The sequence below is a fragment of the Gossypium arboreum genome, chromosome 5 (genome assembly GCF_025698485.1).
Source record: "Gossypium arboreum isolate Shixiya-1 chromosome 5, ASM2569848v2, whole genome shotgun sequence".
In the NCBI taxonomy this organism is placed as follows: Eukaryota; Viridiplantae; Streptophyta; class Magnoliopsida; order Malvales; family Malvaceae; genus Gossypium; species Gossypium arboreum.
This window is the reverse complement of record NC_069074.1, coordinates 3,570,343-3,583,816: the sequence shown is the minus strand read 5'-3', so window position 1 is coordinate 3,583,816 and position 13,474 is coordinate 3,570,343. Positions and strand designations below refer to the sequence as shown.

The window sequence follows — 13,474 nt, the reverse complement described above, 5'->3', positions numbered from 1 at the left end:
CAAGCTTTGACATTTCTTCCATCAAGCTTTCCAATTGCAATTCCGAACTGGAGTGTGTTTGTATTATACATTGTTTTTAATCTTCAAGCAAAGTACAATTAGAAGAAACTAACAGTATTTTAACTCTCAAAATTAGCGGTAACGTATCAATCTGCATCTTCAGCAGCGAAGTCAGGCTCAGGAGGCTTCTGTAGCTTCACCAGCTCCTTGGCACTCTTAGCATTCCGGTTTCGATGAATGCCACGAAGAGCATTTGCTGCAAACTTAGAAGCCAAGAAAGTGGCACCAAGGCTGTATGAACCTCCACCACTGTTACTACGGTTTCCATCTGACCCTTCTGCTTCCTCTTCTTCCTTCCTATGCAGTTCCATAATCTTTCTCTTGGAATAACGCCGCCAAGCAGCTTGGATAAAGCAAGCTGCCCAGGTCCTCCACTGCTGTGAATGAAAACGGAATGTATGTTGCACCTGTCTACTGTGAAGACGCCTGAATTGACTCGCCACAAATTTTAACTCCTCAGCTATAAGGGCAAAAGCCTCAACCTCAGTCAAAGCCTTCACCGTCCGAGTAGATGTTGGAAGGTTAGCACCGGATTTGGGGTCCAATGCCCATGTTAGAAGTTCCTCTCCACAGAAATCTCCTTCTTTCAGCAAACTGTGGTTGAAAAACCCACTCCTCCCACCATCTGTCGTTACACTCTCAAGGCGGCCACGAATAATAAAAAGCATCTCATCAACTGGATCCCCTTCTCGAACTATGTAAGTCCTATCGGTAAACAAGCATGGTTTAAGCCGTTCACAAATGGCATCAAGCAACCTCTCGTCCATATTCTCAAACAAAGGAACCTACAAAATGAAGTAAGGCAGTTACAAAATATTACAGACCAATAAATTATTGGAGGCCAGTTGGAAAACGACAACAAAAGTTGAGGATAAAGACTAATTCGCTATGCAAATATAAACTGAACTGAGATCACGAAATAAGAGCACAAAAATTTCAGGACTATTTACCAGAAAATCCACTAAAAATCTATAACCCATTAGCAATCAAGTTACATACATAATACAATCATGAGAATTTACTAGGGAATAACAGTCATGGTATTGTATTGCACAAACAATCCACAACTTAGTATTTCTCACTACTACTAATAGAAAAGACACCGCAAACCAAATTAAAACAGAAAAATAAATGACTGAGATGTGAAAAAGAGAAAGGAAAAGAATTTACCCTTCTAACCAAAGCCAGACAGAGGTGCCTCTTGATATCTCTCCTCAGATCCTTTGGAAGGCTCTGAACCAGGCTTTCTTCATCGACACCACGTGTTTCCAACCACTTGTATTGGTCATACCGTCTTACCCGTTCCCTAAGATCCTGGGGAAGCATCCGATGATGCATCCACTGTTCTGAGTCACGCCTTTTGATCCTCATTTCTTCTAGCCGAATTGTAAGAGATTGAAGATAAGTCTGTTTATAACATGAAAGCAACCGCATTTCCAGAAGATCATTGGATCAGGTGCTTCAAGAGTTTCACTCAACTTAGTCATTAATTAGATAAAGCATGAGATCAAGTCCAAAATTCACCTGCATGTTTCCGATCAGCAGTGCAAAGAGGATGAGTCCAAAAATTGCAAGTGCTATGGAGAATATAACCTCACCAGGATAGGTACTAGTTTGAAGCCCCTGGCCAAGGGTACTGCAAAGGAATTGATGGTTTAGTTTTTATAAAAGATAAATATCAGAGAGACACATGCATCATTTACATAATTTATTCATTTTGGCATGATATATTAGCTGAAATTTAATGGATAGTTAACAATGCCTTCTGTCATACAACATATTTTCGATTTTCTTGAATGTCCAGCACAAGATTATATTTTATACATGTGTAGGTACAGAGACATCCGACAATCTACACTACAGACTACAGGCACCTTAGAAAAGAGTTCTTAAAAAATGAAAAAGCTGAGTAAAGTTTTGCTCAGAATATGATAAACACAAGCATAGAGAATGTATAATCACAAATAACTGAATTATCACATTAAGGAGAGTAGGCTTGCTGATCTAATAACCAAATATCAAGTATTAAAAACACAAAGGGTAACAGGCATTTTATTTATTTATTTAGTCAAGCAAGGCCAAAAGTTTGGAGGAGATAGGAAGGTAAGATTTCAAAGTAGAATAGCAAATATAGGATGAATACAAGAGAAATGTTGTGAGATGCCTATTAGAACCCATGATCCATGAGAAAAAGTGGGTACATGTGGCTTCAATTCTAAGTTTTAGAACATTATGAGTTGACCAAAGGACTGCAGTCACAATGTAGATCTCTAATATATGTTTCCTGTATCATCTAGTTCCCTGTTAATAGATAATGGATATACAGAAAACAGAAGATACAACCTAGAGTGCCACTCATGAAAACTTTCCAAGTAGTCTCTAGCAAGTTCCCTTTAAAAAAAAAATGTTTTGGAAAGATTATTCAATGCAAAACCACAAATAAACTTTGCCACCTTCTAATTATTGATGTTTCATACGAATGCAATTATTTGTTGTAGTATAAACAAGCATATCCTCCAAAATATCACATAACAGAATCCACTGCTATTTTCTTTTTATTATTTTGTATCTCTTGATCAGCAGTTAGGAGGAATATGTTTACACACCTCAAATTCTGTAGACCCCACCACAAACAGTACAAGTATTTGGAAAAGAATTTAGTTGATGAAACAATGCCAGATGATAAAGCCTGGGTGAAGATTCCAAAATCAAATGGAGGATTATCATCATTTTCATCAGCTGGGCACTTTTCATTAAGAACAGAATCTCGCATGCCCTTCCATATGTTGTAACCTTTCATTTGCTGATTCCCACAATACAAGAAATCTTTATTGCAGTCACTACCAATATCCTTGCATGCATTCTGCCAGCATGTATCATTTCGCTCTACAGCTACCAAGTACCAGAATGCCCCTACTATCTGAATCATTCATCCAACAAAAATACAGATCAAAACATGATTCTACAAGTAAGATTCATTGCCGAAGAACAAGGTTCAGACAGCATCATAACAAATAGGGAAGAGAATAGTTAACTAGTTCAATAAAGACACAAACACTTACATGACTGCAAAGCATATATAATAGCAAATAATATGCAGCTCCAGCCCATGCAGTTTCAGCAAAGACACCTGCTGTTCTTTTCATTTCTGATGTCAAGGGTAGAACTCTAAGAAACCTAGGGATGTACTGAAGCAAGACAACAAAAAACAAGGCCTGTTTTGTTGCTAGTACATCTGAACCATTGGAACTTTGAAGAAATCGCCAAACAACAATCTGCATTTATGCGCAAAAAAAAATGAGAAAGCTATAGATTTTCTGACCAGCCAAGTTGCAACTAGGATGCCATGCAACAATGATAGCTAATTGACATTATTTGCTCCACATTTAAAAAAAAAAAAAATGCAGAGCACATATGCTCCATGAAAAATAAACCAAAAACTGCTCATGTGTTTCACACTTCAAATGATAGATTTACATGCAGTAAAGAGGGTATCAATGAGAAAAAAGTTGAAGCCTTTATAGCAAGAAAGTTTAGGGTTTAGGGTTTAGGGTCAACTAGGTAAAACAAGAAGAATGAAGGGAACAACTCTACAGCATTAGACATATTTATCACCCACAGAACTCATAAAGAAATACAACAGTGGCACACAAAACAAGGATACAAGAGAAGAAAAAAAAAATTATACACAATAACAAGAGAGCTAGATACATTAGAACAAGTGAAAATATGCAGCCATCAGCTATTGAATACTCGGGAAAGACACTTTCAAACCTGTGGTAATGGAGCCACCGCAAGAAAATCAATGATGAAATATCGCTGCAAGTACCGCTTGGCTATTTGTGCAGGATCTATCACAAGTTCACCTCGTCCAAAAACCCGAGATGATGGAGCAATGTAAGCTGTACGAAACTGGAGGGCCATGCGTATAAGATAGAAAGCATCTATAATGGTCCGCAGAGTCGTTGCACTGACTGCTAATTTTCTATCAATAGTTAGACACTTTTGCAAATCGTTAATAACTGGAAGATAAAAAAATAGAGGGTCCACTGATACTGCCAGAATACAAGATATGAAAAATAATTTATTGCATAGCAAGAGGAATTTATCCTGAGGATCAAAAATCTTCTTCTCTGAAACTTTAAGATCCTCTGGAAATACAACTCGTGAAACCCCAAATCCAAGGGAGCGACCAATTGACTTAAGTCCTTCAGATCCCTTTCTGATCCCTCTCTTAAAAGATCTTGATGTTGTATTGTTTGCATGGCCAGAGCGACCTAATCCATCAATGTTAAACCCACATTTTTTCAATCCTGTATCAGAGGATGATGATAATCTAGAGTCCAAGTCATCCAACCTGAAGAACATAGAAAGGAAACTAGAAGATTATGCCTTCGCTCATTAAAGAAAGAGGAATGTCCAAGAGCAGCGGCAGCATATTAGCCTTTAACTGTGACCGAAGGAGAGAAAGAAGTGGAGAAAAGAACATCTATAATACTGCTTTCAATACCTGACAAATTTCTCCCTCCGCCCACTCATATACTGAGCTTTATAACCACAATCAAACATTTTCTACAATGGAGTATAAAAATACATCCTGCAAACCAAAAAGAAACAATTCAATCAAGTAAGAAATAATTAGTACAGTTGCTTGGACAATCAGTCAAGCTCCAGCAGTTAAGCAGCTACAGTGCCAGAATATTGCAAGGTCTTTGGCCAAAGTTCTAATTATGCGAATAGATTGAGGAAGCACAAGACCTATGTCTCGTAAGACCAATCAGGTTTATAATGTCAAGAAGAAATATAATCGTATGCTGTGTCTCAAATTGTTTTAAAAGATTCCAACACCAAATTGGCCAAAAATTTTCAGACCATCGAATCCTTCCAATCCGAGTTTTACTTCCTGAGAAACAAATTCACACTTGACTCAATGCATGCCCTTGAAGATTCCCAACTTGTGCAGTTAGAATTTAGCAGTTTAATCCATAAAGCATCACTCAAAGCTTAATATTTCTCTACAGCATAAGTTAACCTCATTTTTCTTTTAATTCCAACAAGCTAAATGCCTCTGCTCTTGCTTTTTAGAAGCAAAGCCGAATTTTTTATTATCAAGGCAGCTTTTCTAAAAGTTACCAAAAGCCGCAAACTTCATTTCTTCTTCTACTAATCAAGTACCGACCATCATTTCAGTAAGTCTCCCCTTCCTAGTTCTTATCTCTTTAGAACTAAATTAGATAGAAATTGATTATATTCTCTAGCTATATTACAGGATCCCCAAAAATGGCTATTAACTTGATTCATTCATTCGCTTTCTCCATTCAAGAATCGTCAACATTTTCAGTATCCTAAAAATCAATTTAGTCCCATTAGTTGACCGATTAAACGAATAAAACATTCACTAAAACGCAATGAAAATACTAATTAGAGGGGGAAGGGACTTCTAGATCGGAAATTCTTTGTTCAAACTTCATCAAAACCAAACCAGATGAACGCGTAAGTTTTACAGTAAAGTGAAATAATCAGACAACTTTAAAAAGACAAAGCAAAATTTAAATGCAAAAAGAAAAAGGGCAGTAAAAACTTTCCAAGTATATCGTTATGAACAAATATAAAAAAAAATTTAATCGAGAAAAAGAGAAAGCGAGACTCACAAAAAAATCCTTGAAGTTAACTTCAAAAATAAATTACAGACGAACTAGTTAAAAGAACAAAAAAAAAAACACAATTAGGAGCCGTGCGACTAAAGAAGAAGGGGAAAAAAGAGAAAAATAAAACGAAGAAAAAGAAGGAAAATTGGAAAGGAAAATAGGGCGGTGAAATGAAAGTACCCTTTATCGAGAACGTCGGACATAAAACGAGAAAGTGCGTCAAATTGATTAATGACCAAAATATCCCTAATATGGCTGTTGTCGTCGTCGCTTTTGACACCCGCTAATTGTTGGATAGGGTATTAGGGTTTAAATATTACAAATTTTTAACTTTTATTTTCTAATTTTCCATGGATGGTTTAACCAAAATCAAAATCCAATCTCTTGATGAATCGAGATTTACAATGCAAAAACAACATCCACCAAATCTCTTATTTTTTTCAATCTTTTTTTTTTTTTAAATCCAATGTAAAGATCAATGTGGTCCAAAGGTATTAAGCCAACTAAGTTAGAGTTGGCTAACAATGCCTTACATTTGCTGAGACTTTGTAAACCACATTATCTTCGACCAGCCGCCGTGCCATTATAATATATATAAACAAAGACGTGAGATATGACCCCTTCACGGTTGTAAATTTATAGCCTCCAATTGCAAGTATCGTATGAGAAACTAATACATAATCTTAACCAAGTTTTATCAAGGGACAGCAAAATTTTGTGTTGGACTTTCCCATACAATATCTGGAAATGCAATACATGATATGAACAGAAACATTTTGATGCCAACTTCAAGCTGTAGTTTGGCCAACTCCATTGTTAAACTGTTAGCGTTGCGACCGCATAAAATCATCTGCCACAAACACGGGATCCCTCCAAGTCTGTTACGTGTGAAATGGAAGCAACTAAAGCCAGTAACCGATCACATATTACTAAAACGGTGCTAATTTGGAATTATAAAACCTGCAGAGAGATGGTTCAACAAATAAGAAATCATATACTTCAAGGAGAAAAAACAATATATTGATGTCAAACACTTTTTGTCAATCTATTCACTAACTTCTGAAAGTACAACCTTGATCCAAATTCAACAGGGACTGAGTCGTCCCTTTTCTCGAAAGAAAAATATAAAAAGTTCTAAAACCAGAAAGATGGGGGAGGGCTGCAAAATCATAAAATAACATAACAAGTACGACTAAGATGAAGGGTGACATTTTGTACCTTCCTACCACGTTCCTCAAATCAGCAATAAAGGATTAAGTATGAACCATAAAACCAAAAGATGTCACAGTGGCCACTTTCTCAGCCTCGAAGCTTAAGTGTATCTAAAATCGTGTTTCTAGCTATTTGGCGTAATATTTCAGGATCAGTTTCTTTGATCGGTTTATGAATAATAACTTTCACAGATCCTGAATTTACGACACCCTCCATTCCTGTAGGCATGATTCCGCCTGTGCCAATTAAGGTTATAGGAACGACAGGCACCCTAGTTTTTGCTGCAACACTGAATGCACCTTTCTGCCAATTTGAATCAAGATAAAACAGTTAGCTTTTAATAAGTAGTGGCATTATTACATCTTCCTTATTTCCGATAACAGCTTAATCAACCGAACATACAATAAGAATTCTAGTATGATCTCACCTTGAAATCACCTAACTTCCCATCCTTACTCCGTGTGCCTTCTGGAAAGAAAAAAACAGAGGCACCATTCCCGATGAGATCCATACATCTCTTAAGACACTCCTACATGCACAACAATAATAGAATTCAAACCCATACTACAGAAAAAAGAAATAAACCAAACCTGCGAAGGCCGAAGCTAAAAGATAATATTACAATAGATTAATCCTATATTGCCATCTAAATACATGTTAAACAGATCGATCCAATATTGCAATCTAAAGAATGATAACAGAAAAGGTGAAAAGGGAATACCAACTGGCTTCTGCTGTCCATGCGCTTTAATGGAATAGTCCCCATCATAGACATGGCCCACCCAATAATGGGAAAAAGAAATATGGCAGTCTTGCTGATGAACTTGAAGCTTCTTCCAAGAGTTAGAAGTGTATAGATATCTAGAAAACTCTGGTGGTTGGAAACATATACGGCAGGAGCATCATGTGAAGGCAAATTCTCCAATCCTTCATACTCAATTTTAAAGAACGGAGCAACAGTTGCTGCAGCCCAAAGTTTGGCAACAAAATGCTGAGCTTTTCTTCTGTAGCGATCAAACAAGAGCACAAAGGGATGTGCCACTATCATAAACCCAATAAGTGAAATAGCTGCAATTGCCGTGACAGCATAAAAGCATACTCCTCTAACTTTCGAAGATAGTTTAACTTCTGCATTTTAAAAATTGATGATAATATAAAATTGTGAGGGGCATGAGCTAAAAAGAAGAAAACCAAAATAGATCAATGACTGAGTAGCTTTCCATGAAAACCTGATAAAGAATAGGAAGCATCAGGTGTCCCAGCCCCAGCAAGTTCAGATTTCGCTACAACATATCTGGACAATTTGTTCAGGTTATATAATTTACTAATGCAATATCTATTTAAACCCTCATTTGGGCTAAAATAACACCGAGGTTCGTGATCATGCGCCCTTGAAATATGCAAAAAGTTTTTTTGAGCAGCTGCCAAAATAAAAGAGGAAAAGCTAATAATGTAAAGATCCATAAGGAAAGAATACTTATATACACAATGAAATACCAACCTCCTAACTTGGCATCCACCACCAAATTATCATTTAAACGGGATTACAAGAACAATTTAAATCCAATAAAAGAATCCATTAATGTACCCCAAAAAGATTCTAAATGAACAAATAATCACTTTGCAAAAAATTTACAGTGCATCCACGCGTTGCAGCATCTATCAAGAATAAATAACATGATCTTAGTAAAAATTATCTTACAGTTACATGAATTTCTCAAAGTTGCCCGTTTACGCACAGAGTAGCCAAAATAAGCTCTTGTCCGATCAGAAAACTGCATTAGACAATATATACTAAGAACACGGTCATAAAGCAAATCATTAAGGAATATAAAGGAAAAAAAGAAGAAAAAATCTCAAAAATTTTAAACTATCTCTAATTATAGCACACATATTTTCTCTTAAAGACGGAAAATTGATGAAATCATTTCAAATTGAAAACGATCAAGCAAATAAAAAGAATAGCTGATTAGTTCGGTGAAAAAGCTTATTTTCCCACAATTAAGAAATCGCGAAGTTCAGTCAACTTCGGTCAATACAATCAGCCTTTATTTTCAACGGAATCAAACAGATTGCACCCAAACCAAAAAAAAAATGAAAATTACCGGCAAGAAAGACAAGGTAGAAGAACTACTGGGCTTTGGGTAACCTGGAAAATGAAAAAAAAATTAATACATACAAAGAATAATACAAATACGTAAATGGGAAACATAGAATTTCGTATTACAGAGAGGAAGCGGTGAAAGGGAATGGAGGGAAGAGAGCTCCATGATGAGTGAGAAAGAAAAGGAATGAAAGGACTGGGGGAGATTTGGGTCGATCCGAATTATTTTGTTGATAGATTGCAAATTTCAAGGCCTATTGAAATTCCCAGTCTTATTTTATTCTTTTGCGCCTCTGATTCTTTCTTTCTTTTTTTTCCTGTACGGTGCTATTGGAAGAAAGCTTAGTATTTTATCTGTTTATAAATCAAGTCTGAAATTGTTCGGGGCCCGGACCTTACTTAGCCCACGCCCCTGTAATTCTTCTAGGCTCCCGCAGTCCCCGAAGACTTAATTGCATCACACATCCCTAAATTATGACCCTTATTTTAAATTAGTCTTTAAACTTTAAAATATTTTAATTACATCCCCAATCTATTGAGGTTATATCAAGAAGGTTTTTCCTCTATTAAAATCGTCAATTTAACCGTTTAATGAGATGTTAGATTTTATGAAACATAAATTTTAAAGAAAATGAATGTTGTAAAATTTTAATTTTGAAGTTTTTGAAGCTTTTATAGAAATTATTATTTACTTTTTTTACTTTACTTTTTAGTTTTTTATTTTATAGATTATACAATAACATTTTAATTTTCTTTAAAATGTTTATTTTAAATATATCACATAAGATTTTATGTGTCATTTGATGGTTAAAATAATGGTTTCAATAATAGAATGACCTAATTGATATAAGATTGATAGTTTAAGATCTAATTAGAATGTTCTCAATTTTATAACCAGTTTAGAATGTGGTGCAATTAACTCGTCCCTGAAAGTATATTCCTATGGCTAAAATAATTTAAAACTCCTTGAAACTTTATTTTTTTATCTAGATAAGTTCTTATAGTTTTTTATACACTTAAATGAACTCTTATTTAAAGTGAAAGATGGATTTATCTTGAGAATTTGAAGCTTAAGGGCTTATTTGGGTATTAGTTAAAGGTTAAGGATTTATTAGAATACAAGAGAAACGGTGAAGGGCTTATAAATGGAAGGACTGAAATGTAAAAGAAATGAAAACATTAGATAGGTGGTAACCATTGTAATAGAATGAAAGGAATTTATCATCAAAAGGTCAAAACTCGTAGAATGATTTGGTGTTTTCAAAAGTAGAATTAATAAAAGAAAAAGAACATCCTGTATGCTACCTGTCAGGAACAACATACAAATCATTACATGTACATATACTGTTCTGTTCTCAATCCGTAAGGGATTACAATATGACCCTTTTAACCATACGAGAGATCAAATTAAGAAATGCGATAAAAAAATGTGGAAAATTAAGAAACAAAAAGAGGGGAAATATCGGTGCATGAATATTGCAGCTAAGGTTGGTTTTAAATACGATGAAACTAACGTGGTCGGGTGTTTCCAGGCTTGGAAACATCGGCTGTGACTTTTGCGACGTCCTTGGCAGAGGCTTCAGGTTTCTTATTGGAATACAAGGCAAAGTAACCAAGGGTAGCAACAATGGCAACGCCATCAATGGCCATTTTCATTGAACGTGGTCCTTTTTTTGTCTGGTTAAGTACTTCCGTTGAATGTTGCGCTGTCTGGTCCTGCCATCTTCTGCTTCTTTCTATCTCTTGTTTTTTTTTTTTTTACTTGTTTTCATGATTGTTTCCTTTCTCTTCTGGATATGGGGAAATTTAAAGGGAAACATGAGGGTGGCAAAGTGAGCACGTTGAAGTATTACCACAAGTTATGGGGGCATAAGCCTTTGGTTTTCAGGCATGTGTCAAATTTACCGGTTTGCTATATAAATCCTTTTACCTTTTTACGTATTTTTATGGATATATATAAATCTTCTTTTTATATAAAAAGATTATTATTTTATTGATGACATTTAAATAATCCATTTAATCGACTTTAAGTTCGACCTTCAACGACTTCTCTTTATAATCTGAAAAATAAACAATATATATTTCGACAAGGATGGCAAGCCGTTAAGACAATTCTCCATAGTTTCTAGCAAAAAAGACAGTTGAATTTTCAAGTTTCAACTTTTTACGGTAAAAATTAGATGGATAGAGTTCATTGTTTTCTCTGCGCCTTCATTTCTTCCATGTGATTGATTTTTGTGCTAAAAAATATCCTCTTTTTTCATAAGAAATATTAAATGCCTGTTATTTAAATAAAATGAAATGTTATAAATTAATATATTGTTTTTGTAATTGAAACTTTATGAAAATAATATTAATTTATACTAAATTGAAATTTTCTTGTTAAATTTTATAAATATTAAATTTATATTAAAAATTGTTTGATAAATTAGTAAATATAAGTATTGATTTTTAAAAAATTAAATTTAATATTATTAATATAATATTTTATATTATTTTGGATAATTTTAAATAAAAATACATATGGATATTTGGATATTTCATTTTTAAGAAATGATTTTTTAATTTTAATAAAATAAAATCAGCTCAATATTTTCTACTATCTACTTACTTATCTTATTCAACAAATTTTTGTTGAAAATTTTATATCAAGTAAAAATTAAAATGATTATCAAACACATTTAAAATATTAAATGTTGAAAATTTTCAATTTCAATAAAAATTTCTATAATCTATCAAATACACCCTAAGTGTTAAATTTAAGTTATAAAATTTATTTGATATATAATTTAAAATTAAATTTAGAATATAATTAAATAAAATAAAATAAAATCATTCTATTATCTATTAAGAGTATTTATCATTTTATACATTTTTTTAGAAAATTTTTCTGTAGTCGTTTTTCGTGGTTATTAAATGTATATTAATTTTCATTGAATTTTTCAACATCTTATTAAATAAAGTCAAACTATTTAAAAATATCGATTTATGAGTACCCTAATATTATTTTATTTTGCTCATTAATAAAATAAGGAAATGTTATTCTTCAACCAAGTAGAAAACCCACGCCAAATACAATCCCATAATAATAATCCAATAAATCCTACAAAACAGATGATAATTAACTAATTAATTACTACTATAACTATCCTATTCATATCTGTCTTCCATCTTTCTATCAAACGGAAGTAAAAGCAAAAGCTAACCCTAGCAAAGACGTTACAGCCAAGAAGGTGCCATCCTTGTATGCAAGTGCCTTGTTGGGGCTAGTTTTGGCTGGTTCAGGCGCCGGAGCAATTGCTGGTTTTGGAGAGAAAGCAGGGGGATTATCATGATGCCGATGTTTTTCAGATATGACAGTAACTTCAAGCTTCTGTCCCTTCTGACAATGGCCATCAGCTCCACTGATGAAGTAAAATGGACCCGATTTATTCAGTTTCACCGTAGTGTTGTTACCGTTTTTGTATTCCTTGATTGGTTTTGATGTGTTGCAGCTTTCGTAGTTCTTCTCTGTCACTTGAAGCTCTGAATCGGCCTTGCCATTGTACTTGAAATCTACGTAAAAGAGAAGTACACCACACAAAATAAAAAATGAGACTATAAGAATAATAATTATATTTATGCTAGAGTAATACCTCGTGCTTGGTAAATGAAAACCAAGATGGATTTTCACTCGACAAAAAGAAAAATGAAAAAAAAAAAAACCATATAATATGAAGAATGTGGTTGTATGTATGAGATATTACTGAGGAAATCGCCAACTTTGAAGCGGTGTTTCCTAGCCCACTGATTCAAAGAATCCGAGGCGTTCTTTGGGATTTTCCATGCATCTTCACTGCCTCCAACTAGAATATCCTTGCCTTCACCTACCCTAAACAACACAAAAGCCAACGCTGAAAACCAAACCAAAGTTCTCAAAAACGCCATTGCCGAAAACCTAAGACGCAAAGAGCAAATCAAATAGTATATTAGTTGTACTACGTACAGTTGATCCCTGTAGCTCTAAGGCTCCTCGGCAACTTAAATAGTGGTCGGGTTCTATTTGCAACATGCGTCTGAAGCATTAAATGGAGGACACGTGTGAGCCCATAGTTGCAGAGTTCATTGAAACTGAAATTTCCTCAAAATGTTCTCATTGTGAAGTTTCAAGCAAGGAACCATTTGGGTTTATCGTAATCTCCGCTATACGATTGATTCTTAGACGTTTGTAGAAATAGCAGCATAACATTGATTTTTTTTCCCAATATAATGCAGAAGTCGGCAATTTTGAAACAAAAGGAGTATGGTACGTTTAATTATAACTTTTGTTTCTGTTAATATTCAGAGTTGTGCACATGCATGTCCAGTTATTTTCCTTTTATAATTGGACTTTAATTCAAGTCGGGGCACAATAATTACGAAGATTACGCTATAAGAAGAATATAAAAATAATTAAAATACAAAATAAATT

General features: G+C 34.3%; 3 protein-coding genes across 5 annotated transcripts; all 3 read right to left on the bottom strand.

Moving 5' to 3' along the window:
• Window positions 1–12: 12 nt before the first annotated feature.
• LOC108473427 (probable cyclic nucleotide-gated ion channel 5) lies at window positions 13–6,183 on the bottom strand. 2 transcript variants are annotated; one of them, XM_053027955.1, is made up of 9 exons: window positions 5,889–6,183; window positions 5,712–5,755; window positions 4,571–4,657; window positions 3,835–4,417; window positions 3,123–3,335; window positions 2,667–2,980; window positions 1,585–1,696; window positions 1,231–1,467; window positions 13–845 (listed from the first exon to the last, which is right to left on the bottom strand). In XM_053027955.1, the coding sequence occupies exons 3-9, from the start codon at window positions 4,627–4,629 to the stop codon at window positions 147–149; spliced, it is 2,217 nt and encodes a 738-aa protein (XP_052883915.1). In that variant the 5' UTR covers window positions 4,630–4,657; window positions 5,712–5,755; window positions 5,889–6,183; the 3' UTR covers window positions 13–146. The 2 variants fall into 2 exon arrangements, with proteins under 2 accessions (XP_052883915.1, XP_017630460.1); XM_017774971.2 differs by lacking the exon at window positions 5,712–5,755.
• A 153-nt stretch (window positions 6,184–6,336) lies between these two features.
• LOC108473428 (1-acyl-sn-glycerol-3-phosphate acyltransferase BAT2, chloroplastic) lies at window positions 6,337–10,831 on the bottom strand. Of its 2 annotated transcripts, none has more exons than XM_053027956.1 (8): window positions 10,539–10,831; window positions 9,026–9,069; window positions 8,623–8,695; window positions 8,150–8,341; window positions 7,642–8,048; window positions 7,348–7,449; window positions 6,927–7,223; window positions 6,337–6,668 (listed from the first exon to the last, which is right to left on the bottom strand). In XM_053027956.1, the coding sequence occupies exons 1-7, from the start codon at window positions 10,678–10,680 to the stop codon at window positions 7,008–7,010; spliced, it is 1,176 nt and encodes a 391-aa protein (XP_052883916.1). In that variant the 5' UTR covers window positions 10,681–10,831; the 3' UTR covers window positions 6,337–6,668; window positions 6,927–7,007. The 2 variants fall into 2 exon arrangements, with proteins under 2 accessions (XP_052883916.1, XP_017630461.1); XM_017774972.2 differs by lacking the exon at window positions 10,539–10,831 and adding an exon at window positions 9,148–9,482.
• Window positions 10,832–12,009: 1,178 nt separating this feature from the next.
• LOC108471504 (early nodulin-like protein 1) lies at window positions 12,010–13,049 on the bottom strand. The gene is made up of 3 exons (XM_017773116.2): window positions 12,771–13,049; window positions 12,231–12,579; window positions 12,010–12,127 (listed from the first exon to the last, which is right to left on the bottom strand). Exons 1-3 carry the CDS (start codon window positions 12,949–12,951, stop codon window positions 12,064–12,066), a joined length of 594 nt encoding a protein of 197 aa, XP_017628605.1. The 5' UTR covers window positions 12,952–13,049; the 3' UTR covers window positions 12,010–12,063.
• Window positions 13,050–13,474: the final 425 nt, after the last annotated feature.